Source organism: Pithys albifrons, chromosome 2, assembly GCF_047495875.1.
Source record: "Pithys albifrons albifrons isolate INPA30051 chromosome 2, PitAlb_v1, whole genome shotgun sequence".
Taxonomy (NCBI): Eukaryota; Metazoa; Chordata; class Aves; order Passeriformes; family Thamnophilidae; genus Pithys; species Pithys albifrons.
The window spans coordinates 65,894,266-65,915,622 of record NC_092459.1 but is presented as its reverse complement, the minus strand read 5'-3'; the positions used below and the strand labels follow the sequence as shown (position 1 = coordinate 65,915,622).

The 21,357-nt window shown below is 38.9% G+C and overlaps 1 protein-coding gene across 2 annotated transcripts in view; it reads left to right on the top strand.

The window, feature by feature from the left end:
* UST (uronyl 2-sulfotransferase) overlaps positions 1–21,357 on the top strand; it is a 159,878-nt gene that overhangs the window by 78,537 nt on the left and 59,984 nt on the right. For both annotated transcript variants that reach the window (XM_071549353.1, XM_071549354.1), the window contains exon 4: positions 4,466–4,545. In XM_071549353.1, coding sequence (XP_071405454.1) covers positions 4,466–4,545 — 80 coding nt within the window. The remainder of the gene's footprint in view (positions 1–4,465; positions 4,546–21,357) is intronic.

Here is a 21,357-nt window from a genome sequence, read left to right as displayed (position 1 = left end):
GTTGACTTTTTGTGCAGGAACAATGCAGTGGCTGGAGAAAACCCATCCTTTACGTTTCTCTTCTTTCGGGGAGGGCTCCATCCAGCCCTCTTGGAGTCACTTCACAGTGCCACCTACTGAAGTGTTATTTACAATGCAGCACCAGCCCAGTACAAGTACGTGGGGGATGCTGAGCAATTACAGTTTCATTTCTTCCCTGTGGCCAACTGAGACCCTACAGTGGTAGTGTAGGACAGTAGATTTTTCCTTAATCTTTATCCTGGACTATTATATCAACTTGTGATTTACAGGATTGTCCCTGTGGTCTTCTTTAAAAGACCTGATTAAAAGTGAGTGCAGAAAATGGATTAAGGAGGAAAAAATTTGAATAAAAGATTAAGCAAGGAGTCACAGTGGTAGAAAGATCTGATTCTAGAAAAGACTCTGTTCCTTAAAATTAATTGGTGTTTGAGGGGGATGAGTGAAATGACTGCAAATGTGTTGACCACACTGCAGAGGTCTTGGCAACTGCTTGGTGTGGCACAGCATCTCTGCAGGCTCCAGCCATCTGGTGTGCATGCTCCTCTTTACCTGGGGAGCACAGCACACCCACTGTTTTGGTTTGCTTCCACAGACACTCTTTGTGTCCTGCCATTTCCCTCTCGCTGGATCCTTCTTTAGCAGCATTAAGACTGTGGTGCAATATAGTTAATTTAAAGAGAAAATCAGTATATTTTTCAGTACTGTTTCACAGAAACTGCCTAGCTCCTGCAGAGGAGCTCTAGGCAGCAGTGAGGGGGAAATAGCTCTCTAAGGGCTTATCCTAGCAGGTGTGTGCTCCTTTCAGACTTCTTATGTTTCTACAGCTTCTTCCTCCAACCATGGATGTGTTCTGGTTCATCTCTCCCCTAACAGTGTTTTCCAGGGCAGTTTATCTTGTGCTGCTTGTGCCTAATAATTTCTTTTCAAACTTAGGATGACCCTAGATCATCTGTACTTTCATGGAACTCCTTCATCAGTTATTCCATGCAAAATATTTGTTTTTCTCATTTCTCATCTTCTTCTCATTGTTCCTCTCTGTGGATGCTTTGCACTAATCATCTTATAAATAAAATAAAAAAAACTTTAAAAAAACCCAGTAGAACCTACCCCTCACAAAAAAAACCCCAAACAAACTAAACAAAACAACAACAACAAAAACCTGAAAGAACAACAAAAAAAACCAAACCCAAAACAAGACCAAAAACCAAACCAACCAAAAAAGCCCCTAACAGCCAACATCAACTAACCAACTCAAACCATTAGAGACCTTACACCTCTGGGACACAATGGAAGATTTTTCTTTTCTTTCCTTTCTTTTCTCTTTACCATCATCTTAAAATCAGGGGTGGATCACTAGGTATTCCTGAGCAACACAGTTGGTTTGTTAGACTGAAATAATTTCAGCACAGCAGGATCAGAGAGAGAGAGACCCATGGGAAATATGGCCACAATTTACATGTGGCTGTGAGCCACTACAGTTATTTATTTTTCCCTCCTGACATCTGTGTGTTGTTTCAGTTGAGCCTTACTTACCCTTTTGGCAGGGGTTTTAAAAGAATTGGTTGTGCTTATTCTTATGCACATTGTAGCTTTATCTACATCTGCTTACAAGTCCAGTCGGTCATTAAGTGTCTAAATATGAAGGTACTTTAAGTCAAAACAAAATTCTGTGTCTGCTTTGGACTAAGCTTTTATAATAGTTCAAGAGATTGAGTTTGGTAGCAAGAGATTAAAGGAAAAGCCAGGGGCCAGATGCTGTCCTGCTCTCTGTGCATCTTTCCAGCCTGCCTTTGCTCCTGAGGCCAAAGTGCCTGTGCTTGTCCAGCAGCAGGTTGATGTGAGCCTGACACTAACATCAGGTGAAGTGCAGTGACAAACCTGCTGATGGTGTAATGTGAATCTGCCTGGTGATAACAGATTGGGGCCATCCTGAGGAAATCTTTAAGGCCAAAGGATACTTGCACAGCACTTTCTAACACTCATATGTACCTCCTGCTTTTTTATTTACCAGTATTATTCTAAAGCTGCCTGTCTCTTTAAACTCAGTGGGGTTACTTTGATGGATATAGTATCTTTATATCTCCATATTTGTGCTCTAATGATGTTTTTTTTCATTTATTCCAAGATGGAATTACAGTGATGACCATAGTGGCATGAATAGAGTTTTTATCCCATATCAGTAACTTCCTTTTGCCATCTTCCTTCCTTACTTCATGCAGATAGAGTAACACAGATAAAATGCCAAATATAAAGCTTCATACAGTTATGAGAATTTCATTTCTACAGCTTGTCTGAGGAAAAAAAAATTTGAGGAATCCAATTGAGACTTCTGATACACAGCCTCTAGAGTCTCCCCTTGTTTGATTCCACAAGGTGAATGAATATAATTTTTTGGCACAAAGAGTTACCAGTCCTAAAGAAATGTCAGCATGTTGGGTTTACTAGGAAAGCCTTTGTCTCTTCAGAGCATCAACAAACGATACTTTACTTGATTCCTTTGTGCCAATTATTGCAGAGTTTTCTGGACTTTCTAATTCTGATCTGGACAAGTTTTGATCTTCAGGTTTATGTATTTCTTGCCCACAGCATTTACATTGTACTGAAGAGGCTGTATAAACTTGAATCAAGCAGGCTAGAGTCCATATATGATTATCTAAAGCAGGAGCGCCATTCCCTTCCTGCATATTTTTTAATTTTTTTTTAATTGCACATTACCTCTCCATATTCTCTTGTTTGTTTTTTCCTTTTATATTGCCTTTCTTTTGTTGATCTCATCTTCTTTATGTTCCATTTCTTTGGGTTTACACCCTTTTTCAAGTATACTGTACCTTGATATACTTTCTAATATGCCTTGATATGCAAGGTCTGTACCTAATATGCATTAATGTATTCAAACTAGTTTGACAGGAAATGGTCCATCATGAAAAGATGGACAAACTGAACTGTTTGCTTCAGTGCTTATCATACATATATGTGTATAAAAGTTTTGAAAGCAGTGGAAAAATAGAGAAAAGCATATTGGTGTATGTGTGTATGTACATTTTATTCAGTGCTAGAAGTTAAATGTCTGTAGCTTGTGTTGTCTGAAAGAAGAAGGCCGGGTATGTGTTCTAGAAAAAAGTGGAAAATGAAAGATGGATGAGAAGCAATAAGATGTGACACACAGTGTGAACGCCATGGCAAAATATCAGTATATTGAAACTGGGAAATAAACCAGAGGAAATTTGGCAATTGCTGTCCCTTAAATGTAATTTGATATTTGTTATGGCTTGGGTGTAATTTTTTACCATACTCGTTTTGCTTTCAGTAACTCATCACATGCCAGCCACTTTATCTTGACCACATAACAGGATAGACCCAATATTTTTGCTTATTTTGTTTATGTCAGCTATAGCATGTAAATTTAAGAAATACATTTTTAATTAATGTCTCATTAATGGTGCTAAATTTAGTACATAAATTGATTCAAACCAGGATGTTTGGTTCACGCTCTCTTATCTCTTTTTCTTTCCAGTTTATTAATTGCTTTCTGCTACCCAGTTTGTAAAATTAGTAAACCTGTATTTTCAAATGCATTTGTGTTCTGCGTTGATAACATAGCCTGCATTTGAACATAGAACAGAAAATCAGAAAATAAACCTTAGAAAATTAATAAGAAGGGAACAAAATTAGTTGAAATGTGTTGAATCTCTAGCATGATGCTTCACTAGACAATTTCAGTTTCCTGTAAACCACAGGTAGAGCTCAGCTTACACAAAATAGATATTCCTATTTGTGGTGCTGTTTACATTATTCCATTTTAATTATCTAAAAATTTAAATTATTCATTTTTCTTTAAAAATTGACATTATGTGAATGTGCCTGAACTGAAATTTAACATCATCTTTCTGAAGGTGCCCATTTAATTTGTACTCCTAATTTGCCATAATAGCAAAAGAAATGGCAAATGCTGATTTCTGTATGTAAAGAGCAAAATCAACTGGTGTTTTGGCTAAGTTGGCAGGTTTTATTGTTGTGTGAAAATGGCCATTGACTCAGTGCCCATTTTCTGTTACAGTTTCAGACATTTTACATTTTTTGCATTGGTTTGAATAGAGTTAGTGTTTTCAAGAGGGCAGCTGCCATTTGCAAAGCTCTGGTGCAGATTTAGTCAGAGTTTGGATTTTCCCCTTAGTTTATACCTTTTCTTGAACTGATACCCGCCTTTGGAAGGATGTCAGTTCCTTGATAGGTTAAGCTGCAGACACTGTTCTGCTTTCTTGCTTAGACATAAATTAGTAGTCGTGCTGTCTTGGTAACAGTGTTTTGGAGGGATAGTAGGGAAGGCAGTCCTGAGTAATTCAGACTTGAAAGTTGTATGTCATATGCTGTTTGAAATTTTTATACGTGTCTCAAAATGTGCATTGACATAACATGGAAAATTTGATTTCTTAATTCTTTTTAGATGGAATTGATTAAAAACATAAGCACTGCTGAGCAGCCCTATTTATTCACTAGACATGTTCATTTCCTCAACTTCTCAAGGTAAGGCATCTTTTTCCCACAAAAATCTTTTTCAATGATTTCTATTATTTGTAATACATAGAACATTTTCCCTCTTACACGTGAACAATACAATGTATTTTTTCCCCCTTCTTTCTCGCACTGGAAGTCACATGCAGAAGTTGGTTTTGTTTTGGTTTTCCTGCACTCGGTTGGCCATAGAGTAATTACATACAGTATGTTTGTGAAAAGCCAGGATGCTATTATATACTTTTGCCTTCCAGAGGATCACGATTTACATGTTTCCAGAGATGGTAACTTGGGTCTTTAAACCGTGCACTTCTATTTTAGAAGTGGCAGACGCTTTTGTTAATGCTTCGTCTTTGTATAGCCAGATACTAATATGAGATTGAAAACTGCACTGAGTTCATTGATTTTGTACCAGGAATGACTCTTCACCAATTTAACCAACTTAATTTTGTTCTGACAAAGTAGTCCCCATTCCAGAGACTACAGAAGTATTTATAAACCATGCAAACAGATTATGATCTGTATCGTGGGAGTGCAGTTTCTTCTGGCAGATATTTAAAAGTATGCAGCAGGACTTGGGAGACATTTATAGCACGGAATGTGAAGAAAATTGAATTTGGATGAAACTTCTGACGAATTTTTGGAAGGACTTGAATGAGTGATGCCAGTTAGCATTTAGCCAGGACACAGAGGTTAAAGCTGACTGCAGATGGTTATTGCCCAGGCTGTAAATTTAATCTGGAAATTATATTCAGGAACCATGCCATTTGTGCCACCAGGCTGGATTCCTTGCACTTAGATAAAAAGAAGTTCTGTAAAGTATAAATTTACTGCAGATACTTTGCAAGAACTTGCCTAAGTTCCCAGTGTTTTGTTTACATGGTAATGTGAGTGCATGGCCTCAGGCTTCGGTAGACAATGTAGTAAGAAATGATAAAACTTGGGGGAGGGGCATGTTTGGTTTTGTTTTCTTAGAAAATAAAATATTTTGAGCAATTGGAAGTTCACTTGATATAGAACTTAACTATGGTCATGATTTTGTTATGTGGAAACAAGAAGAGTTAAACAAAATTTTGATCTTTTGTGTTCTCTCTTCTGACTCCATGAGGGTTTCATTTCTAATGTATTATCTTTAAAGAAGAAAAATCATTAGGACTTCACACCTTTGGTAAATGATCCCTTTTCTCTTCCAAACTGCAAGATCAAACAAGTAGCCACACCTGAGGGTTAAAAGGATTATTGTTATTTAGACTGATTCTTCAGGGATGATACTCAGCATTAGGTACACCAGAAAATGATGAGAATTCTTACCTCTTGCTCCTTCCTATAGGTCTCATTTTCTATACCTATGGTACATCCTTGCCACATAGGTATCATGTTTCCTTTGTAGTGTATACATGATGTATCTACAATGTATTTATAAATTTTTTCTAATACAAATTTGTGAAAATACATGTAAGATGTACAAATTATTTGCAGCTTCCTTTTTAGCTGTTCTTTGCAAACCTGAAACACGTAACTTTTTTTTTTTATTGAGAGTATGCTTGGCTTAACTAGTAGGTGTAGAGTAGTGAAAAAGCTGATGACCCTTTTAAAGCAGAGAGCATTTTATTTACATCAAGATTTCTTACTAATATTTTAGCATTTCTTAGTGTTTTCTGATAAATTAAACATTTTTGGAAGTTTTAGTCTGTAGTTTCAAAATTTATTGGCAGTGTTATGCCTAACAGTGAACTACCATGTGGACTATTTTCATGGTTCCTTAATTCTAGAGTGATGTTTTAAGCCTATTTCATTAGAAAATGGAGTGTCAAGTGTTGACTTAGCAGAAATTTCAAGATGTGGTTTAAATGCACATTATAGGTATTACAGCATGTTGAAAGAGTTCTAGTTTTGCTTGATTTCTTTAAACAATTCCTTTATAGACTATTTCTAGTGGACAGCTGAACTCATACTGTTTATGGAAAACTGTTCTTCCTGTTTGCCCAAGCTTTTCTGCCAGCTCAGTATAAAAACTGTGCAAAACTCCCCAGGCTAAAAGCACAGGGGTCAGAGTATTGATGTGGTGTTTTCTGGCTGACAGCTGAAAACCTTGTACAACAGCTTGCCATTAGCAGATAGGGCAGTGGGAAGCAGGAATGGGTAGGAGACAAAGTTGACTCCTGACTGCAGGCTTAGGGCAGCTTCAGATCCATGAAAAGCTCAAAGATCAGCTCGAAGATTGAAGAACCCTACTTTGGTGAAATCCATCCTCCTTCCCCAGGAAAGGGATGAGACTTTCTACATGCCATTGCAGCAGAGCCGTTACTGGAATTTGTGAAGTTTTGCAGGAGCAGCCGTTCTGGGCATTAGTCCAGGGTGTGACGCTCTAGCCCCAGAGCTGCAGGCTCACAGGCTCTGCTAAGAGTATTGCTCTAATATTTATATACATATCTATCTGTCTGTCTATCTATCTATCTATCTATCTATCTACCTACCTATCTCGTTCTTTAATACCTTAAGAAAATGGCCAGAGAATAAGTCATGGACTTGTTCCTAAGGAGTTTTTTTTATTAATTTAGGGGAGAAAATAAGGAAACTTGGAAAAGGTTCAAAAAGGGCTACACAAGCTAGACAAAATGGTCGACCACAATGCCAACTCAGCACCTATTAACAACACCCAAGTCAATATTCGACCAATTTACTACACTTAAATCCAATCCCTCCAGCTCCAAGCCACCCAAATAATCTAGAAAAGGAGTAAATAAAAAGAAATAGAGGGAACAAGAAGAGAGAGGAGAAAGAGGGAGACATTGCTACCACAAAAGCTTTGTGGAAAACCAGCTTCTCACATGCCCAGGTGGCAGAGTCACAACATGTGGAACCCCAAACCCTCTGGTTTTATCTGCTCTGGTCTCTACAGTCAAACTCCCAGGTTGGGCCTCTGACCCCCTGGCCACTTTGGGGTCCCAGACCAGAGTGAGGGGCCATATTCTCACTGTCCCTGCCCATCTAAGCTGGGTCAGGGACTCCAGGAGATGTGGGGTGTTAGAGTTTTCCCAGTCTGTTTGTGAGTGGCAGCTGCTCCAGGACTTCCCCATGTGGTCTCCAGGGCCTGCCATGAGGGATATGATGCCACCCCACCTCCATGAGCTTCGACCCATCCCTGTACCCTACACACACACACACACACACACACACACACCCCACAGGGTAGTTCTGACCCCATAATAACTGATCTGGTGTATAACACAGGGACCAAATTCACTTCTCTTGTCTGGCATTTTATACCTTTGAAACCAAACTTTTCTTCGCAGAAAGGGATAAGGAGCACTTTTACATTTTATTTTCCTTGCACCTGCATATGTTGAGCTGGCAGACAGGCAGTATTTAGAAGGCATGTTACTGTGCTACTGTTCTGGCAGTTCACATTTGGAACAAAAGAAGTCTCTTCCACTCACCTTGCACCTCCCTGCTTGAGTGTTTTCAAGATCTATAGAGGTTGCATTAACCCATTTAGAGCATATCACCAAGGTACTGGAGAAGCAGAGAAAATGTAAGCAGAGAAAATGTAAGCAGAGTAATGAAAAATGGGAGTCTGCTTTGCTTTTGCTTAGAATAGAGACTTAAAATCATTTAGGGTAGACAATATCTTTAAGTCCAACTGTTAACTCAGAACTGCCAAGTCTCCTCCTAAACCTTGTCCCTGAGTGCTGCATCTACTAATCTTTTAAATACCTCCAGGGATATGGACTCAACCACTTCCATTGGCAGCCTGTTCCAATCCCTGAAAACCCTTTCCATGAAGAAATTTTTCCTAATATCCAGTGTAAACCCCTCCTGGTGCAACTTGAGGTTATTTCCTTCGCCTGGATGCTTGTTATTTGGGAGGCCAACCTCCACCTGGCTACAAACCTCATTTCAGATAGTTAAAGAGAGCAGTGAGGTCTTCCCTGAGCCTCCTTTTCTCCAGGTTAAACAACCACAACTCCCTCAGCCACTTCTTATATGGCTTACTCTCTAAATCCATCACCAGCTTCATTGTCCTTCTCTAGGCTTGCTCCAGCACTTCAATGTCTTTTTTGTAGTGAGGAATCTAAAGCTGAACTGAGGTGCAGCCTCACCTGTACAGAGTAGAGGGAACAATCGCTGCCCTGGTCCTGCTGGCCACATTATTGCTGATACAGGCCAAGATGCCATTGACCTTCTTGGCCACCTGGGCACACTGCTGGCTCATGTTCTGACACTGTCAATCAGCACCCCTAAGTCCTTTTACCCCAGGCAGCTTTCCGCTTACTCTTTCCCCAGCCTGTAGTGGTGCATTGGGTTGTTGTGACCCAAGTGCAGGACCTGCATTTTGCTTTGTTGAACCTCATAAAATTGAGGCCAGCCTGCCCAGATCCCAGCCTTCCTACTCTCCAGCAGATCAACGCTTCCACCCAACTTGTACTCATCTGCAAGTTTACTGAGGATGCATTTGATTCCCTCATCCAGATCGTTATTAAAGCTATTAAACAGGACTGACCCCAACACTGAGCCCTGGGAAACACCACCTGTGACCAGCTGTCAGCTGAATGAACTCCACCACCACTCTCTGGGCCTGGGCGTGCAGCCAGTTTTTTACTCATCAAATGGTTCACCTGTCTAAGCCACGAGCAGTCAGTTTCTCCAGGAGAATGGAGTTGGAAGCAGTGTCAAAGCTTTACTGAAGTCCAGGCAGATAATATCCACAGCCTTGCCCTCATCCACTAAGCAGGTCACCTTGTCATAGGAGTAGGTAAGGTTGGCTAAGCAGGAAATGCCTTTCATAATCCCGTGCTTGCTGGGCTGCATGCCCTGGTTGTCCTGCAGGTGCCACATGATGGCACTCAAGATCATCTGCTCCATAACCTTCTCTGGCCCGACCTCAGGCAGGCTGACAGGCCTGTGGTTCCCTGCAATCTCCTTCTAACCCTTCTTGTAGATGGGCATCACGTTTGCTAACTTACAGACAACCAGGACCTTCCCAGTAATCCAGTACACTTGCTAAGTAATGGAAAGTGGCTTGGTGAGAACTTCTGCCAGCTCCCTCAGTATCCTTGGGTGGATCCCATCTGGCCCAATAGACATGTGTTAATCTTCCTGGTGTAGCTGGTCACTGATCATTTCCCCTTGGATTATGGGGACTTCATTCTTCTCCCTGTCTCTGTCTTCCAGCTCAAGGAGCAAGGTACACCAAGAACAACTAGTGTTTTTATTAAAGGCTGAGGCAAAGAAGGCATTAAGTACCTCAGCCTTTTCCTCATCCTTGTTGGTGCTTCTCAGCTTCCCAAACAGTAGTATGAAAAACAAACTTGATTTTTATTTAGCATTGCTGATGGAAACAGCAGCAATGACAAAGTACTTGAATTTTCCTCCTTTGTTCCCTGTACCTGCTTATAAACCTGTCAGCACTTAAAGCTCTCTCATTATTCAGAAAAGCATCACGCCATTCACTTATGATTATTTCCAACTGGGGAAAAAAAAAGGTTATATCTTCTTTCCAGAATAAATCTCTAGTGGAAGTGAGCTAAGCCTTTCGTGGTGAGTTTGAGCATGTACATGTTTCTGAATCATCATTAGTTTTCCTGAACAAAGTTCTAAAAACCTGAAAATCTCTTCCTGACCTGAATGCTTGCCAGGGCCGTTTTCCTCTCATTTTTGAACAGTGTCTTAAAATGCCTGTTGATTCAGCTGAGTAAATGAATTCTCATTTAATCTCCTACATCTTCATCTTTTGGGTTGATACTATCTTTTCTCAATCCAGAGTAGTGCAAAGAGGTAGTCAAAAGGACACATTAAAGCAAATCTAATGTGAATTTTTACAGGCATAAATCTAATTAATTTCACCATCAAACAGAAGATAAAAAACTTGCTTGCTCTTCTTTGAGGTTAGTGAATTTCTACATAGCACTTACCACAGAAAAAGCTTTTATTTCAAGTGTTTTGCAGCTTCTGTTGCCAGTCTCTCCAGTGTGTTTAGGGCCAGTTTTAAGAGATGACTCAGTGCTCCTGGAGAGTGGCTATTCCATCCACTTTGTTTCAGGACTGTTTCTTCTGTGGAAGGTGATGTTGTTTATTTTTTGTCTCTTTTTGAATTGAAGTTTATGTGCTAATGTTGCTGTGAAGAACATCTAAAATGTTAATCAGATGCAAATATTAAAGCATATCTGTAAGCAAGTAAAGAGTTATATGTTGATATATTCACTGAGATTCCAGGTGTTAGGTAGATCTGAGCAGTACAGAGTTGGAGTGCAGAACCCGTGAAGAAGTGGAACAACCTGCAGAGAGATAAAAAGCTATTTCAGAATAGCTGCAATTTGTTCACTGTTCTTTATTATAAATGGCACTTGTCATCTCTTTAGTTAGCCTGAGAAAAAGTGAAGCAGGAAGAAGCTTCAAGTTTATAGAAAAGCCCCACTTGACCTTCCAGTAATTTTCTGCTGAATTAAGTAATTGTAGCTGTGGTTGGGCAGCACCTCAAGATGCTTGGTGTGTGCTCCAAGTGTCACAGATTTCAGAGAAGCAGAAAGAACATTTGCAGAAATGCAGAGGCGAGTGGCAAGGCCGTGGTTTTGAGTCAAGATGAGTCAAGGTTACGAAGAATTGCATAACTCCCATTTTGGTCAGGGGAAGGCACCGTGCCTCCTTCTGACAGCGAACTGTTATCTTCTCAACATGCATTTATAGACCCCAGTTCAGGCAGAGCGGAAAGCTTGGCTGTTCCCTTCTCTCTCAGGGTAAGTGAACATTACAGGGGAATGTGTAAAAACCTAATGACATGCCTCTGTCAGTTACTGGGAAGTGACTTTTGCATGTTTAAAGGCTTGCTGATCAGGTCAGGGTAAAGTTGTAGGAGGGAGAAGCATTAAAAAAGACCACCCAGAGAGTGAAACAGCCGTTTCATGTTTCATTGGAGCCGTCAATTCTTTACTTTCTGCAGTAGTTATATGCCATTGGGGAATTAGCTCCTTTAAAATTTCTTATTATGTGGTAAAAAGATGCAGAGATAAAGCACAGACTCGATTTAATCTTACATTTTAATTAGCCCTTATAATTCAGTTCAGTGTATCTTAATTGTTCGAAGCTTGGATGAATTATCTCCCAGCATTACTGTGCCAGGAGTCATCCTTTCTGCGCTGTCAGGCTCCTTCCTCTTCTTCCTTTCAGCTGCAGTTTCATCTGTGGTGTGTATTTAGCATATGTGTGCATGTGCTTGAGGGGAAGGAACAACACTTCACTTTTAGCAAATTTTTTAAAGTAATGCGTCATACAACAGTTCCAGCTGTTCTGCATGTCTTTCCATCCCCCTGCCCTCCCCACTTCCTAAATAATTTCTGAACCTGTTGACCAGTTGAGAAGGTCAAATTGAGAAGGTCAATAGAAGACTGAGACAACCACACTGCTGCAGGTACATATGCTGAAGGGAAAGCCATGCAAAGCTACTGCTGGACCTTCTGCTGAGCCACAGCCAGCAGTCACCTCCCTGTGCCCCTCTCAGATGCCAGCCCCTGCTCTGCCATGTCTTTCTTGCTCAGAGCAAGAAGTGTAGGGGGTCAGCTTTGGGGAAGGAAAGAAAGATCTGCTGGGTCTTCTGCTCAGGAAGGGGCTTGCTTTTAGTCCTGAAACCAACATAAGAAATATTTCCAGTTTTCTGTTTCTCATTAGGAGAGTTAATGTGTAAAGTTCTTGTTTTTCTTGAGTCTTTTTTTGGTAGACACTCTGTATATCAGCATTACTGATTTTTTTAATTACTTTTTTACACAGACACAGTGGCTGACATGAACTAATAAAAATTAATAAATCAAGTTGCTGTAGCAGCAGACAGTGTCACATGCAGCAGTGCTGGTCAGTTTGGCCATGTGCTTCAACTGTGACCTGAATTCTGACTTACAGGTATCAATAAATCACATAGTATATGAAGACACAGATGGACAACAAGAAATTTGGTCTGGATAAGCCCAAAACTAAACTTAGTTTCTGCATGTTGTTGGCGGTTTTTTGTCAGACATTGGTTCCGTGTTTTTTCCCATGCAGGAGCAGCTCTAAAAATTGTATTTTAACACAGCACTTTTACATTATACCATCCCTATGCTAACAAACATGTCCATAGCTAACAAACAAAAAGGAGGTAAATCTTGATGCATTAACTTTGTCATGTGAATAAGCTGTGTCTTTGAAAGCCAAAGCACGCTCTGTGGTGGCAGTATGGTGTTTGGAAGCCTTGCATGTTAGCTTGTTGACTGTTCATAAGGGTTGAATGATACATTTACAAATAAATATCTTTCTTTGCCATGACTTAACCTATATATGTGTCTTTGGTTCACTTATTTGGAAATAGAATTTCCTTTTTTTTTAATAGACTGACTAAAGGTCAGTAAAACTGGAGTGATTCTGTGGTGGTGTTTTCATTGTCTCAAGGAAATGTCATGGGTTATTTGTCAGAACACTCAGATTTTTTAATAACTTGAGGATTTTTGTTTCTTCCTTTCTCTGGAACAAGTAATACCACACAGAGAGTACGTGTTTTAGAGAACATGCCTATTAAGTGTGCTAGCCACGCTCCACTAGCATTTGAAAATAGTGTGTTGGACAAATGCATGAATTGGGCATAACAAGATGCTGAATGTCCGAGATGCTTTGGATGCAACTCAGGTATGCTTTGCATGAAGAGCTGTAGTTCAGTCCGCTCTCACTGATTCTATAGAGCTCCACTGTGGGAGGGGTTGGGCCCTTTGAATGCCTCCTTGAATCAGCATCTTGAAACAATGATTGCAGCCTAACATTATCTACTAAAGTAGTTTCATGATGTGGTTTCTTTTCTCCTTTTAAAAAACCCCATACACACCTAGGGAAATGTCATTAAAAATATGGTTACAAAAAAAATTTTTGCCCTCTGGGTAAGCTCTTAAAAGCAGGGAAATGTCAGCTAAACTTATATGCACGGCCTTAACACTGTGTCTTTATATGTGTTCATTATAATCTATACTTTTTGCTAACACTTCATGAAACACTTTCTACCATCTTGTGAGGTCTGCCTTGTAAAGTACACATTTCATGAATGGCCACATGGTGCTGTAATCCCTCCTACATATTTTTTTTCCTTTTTTATACTACATTTTTTTAACGATGTGAGTATGTAATGATGCTTTTCAACTGTGACTTGATGGAAAGCGAAGCACAAATCTAATGTGCAGTTTGACCTTCGTATGGTCTAAACAGATTTTTGGGAGGTTATTTTTTTAAAAAAGCACTGCATTATGGTGAGGTTTTCTACAGCTTTTAAGATTATTTGATTTTAAATTTATTTCTCTAGATTTCCCATGTTCTTTGTGTAATGGACTTTTTATCTGTCATTCAGCTAGTAATATGATATTCTCAGAGTGGAGATGGTTGCTTGAAATCTAGTTTCTGAAGGTGGGATCAGGCATAATACTTCAGTTATCCTTTTTTTTACTGTTTTCAAGTTCCATGCTCACATTCACAATGCAGATTACCAGTCTGGGAGTAACTTAATTTAAGAAAGATGATGATTACTCTAGATGGGTCCAAAAGAGAATAAAGAGAATGTTCAGAGATATAAAAAAATTGCCTAAAAGGGCAGGAAAGGAAAAACACATAGAGAAGACTAGGAAAGAAGGGACTGTAACAACAATTCTGATTTTTTTTATTAAAAAGGTTCTGCAGAGATAAAAGGACTGAACAATTCTTCATCAGTAATGATAACAAAATGGTGTCTTGAATTGCATCTGCAGAATTCTAGATCAGACATTTAGGAAAAGGTTTGAACAACGCGGACAGCAAAGCATCAGAAATAGATTGTGTCTGAGGGTTTTGCAGCTCCTAGTGGTGATTACATAGCTCATCCTGCCCCTAGGCAAAAAGATGGACTGTGACAGCCCCAAGTCATTTTATGTCTTTCTTACCCTTGTGTAATGCATGATACAGACTCTTTAGGTTTGAACTTAAAATGTTCATCTCTCAGGAAGAAAGTTTAAGTCTTGTTTCAAAATCTTCAGTAATGAAGAATCTTCTGCTCTTGGTAAATTCTTCCAATTTTTTTCTCAGATTGTAAATTGGAAGTTATTTTTTCCTCTTATTTTTTTCTGAGAAGTCCAATTGACTCCTTTTCCTTGGATCTCAGAGTACATTTGTAAAAACTCATCAAATTTTTCCTCTGTGTAATCTTTGATGTGTAATTTCTTACACTTTGTCATGCAGTCAACTCTCAGCCTTCTTTGCATTTTTTTTCCTTCTCAGGCTTTTTTTTTTTTTTAACACATCCTTTTTCTAGTGCTGCATTGAACTTTGTTGATATTTTGCTGAGAATGGACTCTGTGTATGGTGACCTCAGTGCTGTGCCAGGTCTTTGCTCCTCTCTGTTCCTGCTTCTCAGAAAAAGGGAAACTAGAATTATTCTGACCTATAGGGTTGCACACACTGCTGATAATATGTGGGAGCATGCATGTCCTCACCAGAACTGCTCCTTCCGTGTGAGTATCCTCTGATCTGGTTCTAGATGCCTTTCACCTGCCATACTACAGTGAACAATGTTTGCTTATGTCTTTCTTGCCCTGTAGCTCAAGTGTCTCTTTACCAGAAAATCATTCCCTTCTTTATTCTCTCCTTTTGCAGCTTTGTTCTCAGAAAATGCTATCAGTTTGCAGGTATCTTCTGAATCATAATTATCAGGTTAAACTGTGTAAATTCAAAGCCTCAAGCATGACAATATCCACAGGTCTCTCTTTGATGGTGATTATGTAGAATTTCACATCTGGGACAGGGCAGCCATGCTTTAAGTTTCAGTTACATTGGTGTTTATATTCTGTAGACTGTATACACAGTATATACTGCCAAGTTACAGTAATTTATTTTTTATTATACCAAATGTATTTCAGTTTCCATATGGACATTCCTAACATTATGTTAAGTTGCTCTCTGCAACAGCCATTTCTACAGGACAGCTGGAGTCACCCATAATTTTGTTGATAAATGTATTCATACAAGAAGCTGAATATGCAGTGCTGAATGAATTGCAACATCTTTTGCATAATAACCTTCTTAAGAAGTCAGGCCCCAGGATTTTATGTTAATATAACTATCTCAGCCAAATCTTTGGTCTCAACCAATTTTGAAGATGTATCTTTTCTACACATCATGGGTTTTGATTTAATAATTCCCAAAGAACTGTGACAGCTGTTCTATTATTTGCAGGAAATTTATTGTTTTTCTTTATAATTAGTTTTTCTCTTACTCTATATAACGTACAACATTTGCATCTCTGAATTATAGTGAAAAGTTAATCAGAGGTCCAGAGAGATCTTGAGCCAGACCTTTGGAAGAAAGTCTTAAATACAGGATATCTGGAATGGGTTGTTTTAATTAATGCAGAGTTTAGCTGCTGTTAGTGTTTCGTGAAGAGTTAATGTTTTCTCTCTTACTTTTTTCCAGCTATAACTTTGCATCACATAAACGAAAACACAATTAGTATTTTCTTTACTTGATTTGCTGATACTATATAGGCCCATGAAGGATTAGTATCCATATTAGTGCTTTTCATTGTGAATATATATATTAAACAGATATCCTCAGGAGAATGAAAAGCATCGGAAAAAAAAATAAAACCTCTCATTGATTAGCATGCATGAATGACTGACAGAAATACGGCCTAAAATATTCTGAGATATTTACAGGATAGTGAAACAGAGAAATACAAGGCTCTATAATATTGTCTTTTAGCCATTCTCAGGTCAGACAGCTTGCTAAATAATTCCCAGAGGACTCAGTTGTGATTTTACAATGATGTGACCCAGACACATCACTTTAGAAGCTGAAATCTCTACTGTTGAAATCACAGCTCCAAAAAAGGGTAATTAATGAGGAGTGCTGCCAGCATGCACTGTTCTACTGTTAACCTTGAACCACTGGGCATTTTGTATCCCTGCACATGCCTCCCACTGAAGGGCAGGCCAGCCAAAGATGCAGTCTTGAAATGAAAATATTTATCTCATAGAATCATAGATTTGTTAAGGTTGGAAAGGGCCTCTAAGGTCATCAAGTCTAACTGTTAACCTACACTGCCAAATCCATCACTAAAGCATGTCCCTAGGTGCTACATCCCCATGTTGTTTGAACACTTCCAGGATGGTAATTACGGCACATCCCTGTATTGCTTGTTTTGTGTCTAGGATAGACCAGAGAGCAGTAACAAAAAGCAAACAGGCATAACTTTTAGTCCAGCTTGTTGAGGAGTGGCAGCTTAGTTAGTAGTCTGTGAGAAAGGAAAAAGGCTTCATGAAGCCAAAATTTCTAACTGAAGTCTGCTCTACATAGTCCTTGTACCAGTTCAGCTATGCCAGCACTATCATGACTGAGGTAATCATATAGGTGACAAAGGTGCATCAGTATAAAAATGCCCTATATCAACTTACCTTCATTTGTTCTCTCCTAATTGTAAAGAAAAGCTGAAAACATGACCACAGCATAGGGTGAAGACTAGGAGAGAGTCACTACAGACTAAAGCAGGAAGATAAACTCCTTGATTATGGAGGCTGGCAATACCATGTAGTCCTGAGCAGGCAGTACCTCAGCCCACTCCTCTTTGCAGCCCATCCTTGAGGAAGGTCATTGGAGCATCCCAGAGGTGCTTGGTGCCTTGTGTGCAGAGAAGGATTGCTTTGACACAAGTTCATGCTAGTGCAAGCTGTTATGGAAACTTTTCACTTCAAGATACCTTTTCCAGAAGATAAATTTTGAAGTAACTGAATCTTAAAAGATTAAAGTTGTGTGTTAGTGCTTTTATGTGACCTCCCCGTGAAGCTGCACTGCAGGACAGGTAATGGATCTGTAACTTAATTCATTAATAAATTGCTGGGCAGTTGTGCTCTTGGCATGTGATTTTCTGTTGTAGGACACTAAAAGGAAGTTGTGCTTCCTTTACAAGGACACAATATACCTGTCCCTATTAATATTAGGTGGCTGTAGGTTCTTGTTCCATTATAGTGAATTTCTAGCAACCAATCCATTTGTTTAAGTTGAGACATACATTAAAAGACTAAGAGGCAGACAAGGTTTTTACAGAGAATAGGCTGGGAGTCCTCTTTTCCTTGAGGAGTTATACTTTGCCTGCAGAGATGAAGAAACCTGCTTCTGCTTGTGCATGGAGTTTTGTGCTCAATGGAAAGGCAGCAGTCTCCTAAAGTGAAATGAAAAATAACAGCAGCTGAGAGATCCTATATGTTAAAGCCAAGCAAATCACTTGGGTTGATTTTTTTTCCTACCTCATAAGGGATTTGTAAATGGTTTTGACATGTAAATAATAAAATCAGAATTCATTTGAGATATTTTTCTAAGGGACAAGCTTGCAACGTCTGGCATACTTCTTAAGCTGTTTTTTGTTTTTTTGGGTTTTTTTAATTTGTTTTTATTATTTCATTTTAAAAGACATAGGGGGATATAGGAACATAGGAATGAACCTAACTAGCACTCATTGAAGCTTGAAAATATTCTAGTTTTTTTTTTGACGAGGACTCCAAAAATATACCTTTCGTGACAAAACAGTTAAAACTAATGGGATTTAATAGTATATACTAAATAAATCAGGAGAAGTTCAGTACAGGAAGAGCACTGTGGAGGGTTGCTGTGTGCCTTTCTGGAGCGGGGGTGTCCTGGCCCACTCTCCCCAGTTACAGCCAATGTGTTGCTGGACTTGAGAGTGCTCAGGTAACTTCATCATGTGGGATCCAGTCATGATCCCACTCAGAGAAGGTAAATCTTCTGCTTAAGCCTAGAAAATATGAGTCTGCCCCATTTTAAATCCTTCAGAATAGGTGTTTGAGTATAAATAAGGTGACATGATGTATAATGAGAGCTCATATGTATTTTTTGTAAGAGAGCTTTTATGTGGGTGTTGTTAATTTGAAAAGTTTCACTCTGGAGAGCTAATATCTAATATGTTGTGATTGATAAGTATCTGAAAATATGCAGAACATTCTTGAACAAATGGAGCATTGATTTGCCCTTTTTTCTTTAAATAGCTTAAGGTAATTGATTTTTTAAACTGGTAGGATTTTTTATGCTATGTGACTGCTGCTTAGCTTCCATAAAAGACTCTCAGTACAGTCCATAGAAACAAATGGTTGGAATCTGAAATATTATAAACTGTGTTTAAAAAAAAATGCACTTTTGAATAAGAGCCAGAACAGACTTAATTTTTCTAAAAATTCCTTGCTTGTTGCCTGGTAGAGCAACCACAGCTGGGTGTATAGCAGGCTGGTTACATTGTGCAGAAAATCAGAAATTCAAGCTGTCTTGTGCCTGGGGGTCTGGGGGCACACACAGTCTCCATTTCAGCAGTGGAAGTTCCTTTGTAGCATTTGTGAAAGAGTGACTTCTCATCTCAGCTGTCCTCTTGGGTTGGACGAGCTTGTATGAACCTCTTTTCTCAGAGCTGTTGGTGCTGAATTTACAATCCTTGTCTTCAGAGACATGACCTTACCAGCAAAATGATGGGCTCTGGGACTGGTGGGTTGGTTATGCAATCTCACCCCTCCTTTTTCTTCAGAAAAGACAATATGTGTTGAAAATTTCTATCTAGACAACTAATAGCTGCCTGGTTTTGATTGTTCACTTTTCTGATGAACATTTAGGCTTAACATCCTCTAAAAAACCCAGGGGAGCACATCTCTGCTCTATTGCTTCTCTGAATCTTGTAATTTTTTTGTCTCTATCTTGAGGCAACTTGCTGCTGTCATCACTTCTTATGGTCTCCTTGGCTTCCCCTTTTTTCGTTCTTCTTCTCTGCCTTCTGTCTTCAGATTACTGCTGATCTGCATCGAGCAGCAGGAAGATAATGTGTTCAGTAATTTAGATTCCATCTATTCTTGCCAACAATTTCACTTGCAAGTTTAGTTTTTAAAGCTACCAGCTATGGCATTCACCAAAAGCTTTCTTTTGAATAAATTTTGTCAAAGCTTTATGCCTTCATTGTCTTGTGGTATTTGCAGGAATGCCTTCCTTTTTTTAAATGTAAGTTTTATTTTAGTATAGAGACAAAAAGCAACAAAGATAAGCTCAGAGGAGAATTAAGGTTACTAAATTCAGGAAACTTCACTTTTACACTCATGTCCAAACTGGACTATGCCCTAATTAGGAAGCAAGGAGCATCTGCCTTTTTAATTGGGTTGTTTTAAAGTTTTATGCTCTCTGTGCAATTTCAAATCATGGCAGTGATCCTGCAATATTGAGGTCAATGAAATTACTGATACGCAGAGTTATTAATGAGACAAGCCTTTGCAGGCTGTATTTAGGGGTCTGGGGAATCATGCAGAATCAAAATCAAGTTGAAACTTCATGAGATTTTTCTGTTGTCCTTTACTAGAATTCATAATTTTAAACAATTTTGGTGCCTCTTTAATATTTATGAGAAGTCCTGATCTTTTATTATACAAATTCAATTATTCATCAACTCAAAAGATGAAGGGAGGCTGAGAGGGTGTTTTTATTCTAAAGGGTGTCTTCAGTTTTCTCTGTTCTAATATTTCACATTTTAGAAGAAAATATTTAAATTGTGACCCAGAAAACCATCAGAATAGCATTTAAATACTTCAATATGGCTATGTCCTCTAGTTCCCAAAAATAAAGCATAAGCTAGTGCTTAATTAAGAATTGTTCACCTAAACTGGAGAAGCAGGAGGGAGAATCATAATCCGTGTTGTTCAATCAAGTGAATTCCTGGTGAATTTATCCTATGAACTTCTCAATACAGGAAGGTTTTATTTTATTCTTTATCTCACAACATTTGTAGTCCTTAAGTCTGTTCCATGAATGTCTAATTATCAATTTTGACCACAGTACAATGTAAACAACTTCCCCTTTTTTTGTTCCAGTTAAGCCTGCTCCCCTGATGCTGTGTATTGATACAAAATAAACAGTCAATATTTTAACTCTCTGAAAATACAGTGGAATCACAAACCTCTCAAGCTCCCTTCTCCTTCTTTCCTCTTTTTTGTATCCCACCTATTGAACTGAAGATGTTTGCCATTAAGTACCAGAAGGTGTGCAAGAGGGTAAAGTTGAGATGATGAGGTTGCTCTATCTTCTCATCTCTAAATTGCAGGTATCTATGCTGCATTTTGCTTTTGTGCAAGCCTGGCCACAGCTCGTTTTGTTCTTTCCTTTTCCTTGGACTTGCATGTTCTTGAAATTGATACTTAATTTCTTTTTTGAAGCAGGGAATTTTCATATTAACATTTTTTGTAACAAAAAAAAAAAGAAATAAAAATGTTCATGAAGTGAAGTACAGGGATAAGATTTTGCATAACTATGAAATAACCTCAAATCCAGCTGGTGGTACAGGCTGGGGGTGAGGGGATGAAGGTCTGCACAAGTTCCAGCAAATATGAAGGTGGAAATACCATGCATATCTGTCAGTTCATCCAGAGGAAAAAAGCTTGTATGTTGCAAAATCCTTTGCACGTTTCGATGCTTACTGTACAGGTGGAGGTGATCCAAGGCTGCCTTATGGCACTTAGTGTTAGGTGGTGCCTGCTCTGACATGACTTCCCAGATGGAAAATGTGTTGTGAAAAAGAAATGCTTATTCTCTTTTTCCTCTGCAGAAAGTTCTTCATCTGAAAACAGCAAGGAGAGAACTCAAGAAGCAAAACCATTGATACAGTAGCAGAAATGGTTTTAACTAAAATGTTTGCAGTACATATAATGCAAAGCCATATTTACTGTTCATCCTAAAGAGATCTTGCATGCATTTACAGTTTTGGTAGCTAATTGTTAGTTTCTCAGTTTCACTCCTAACCTTGTAAAAGCTCTA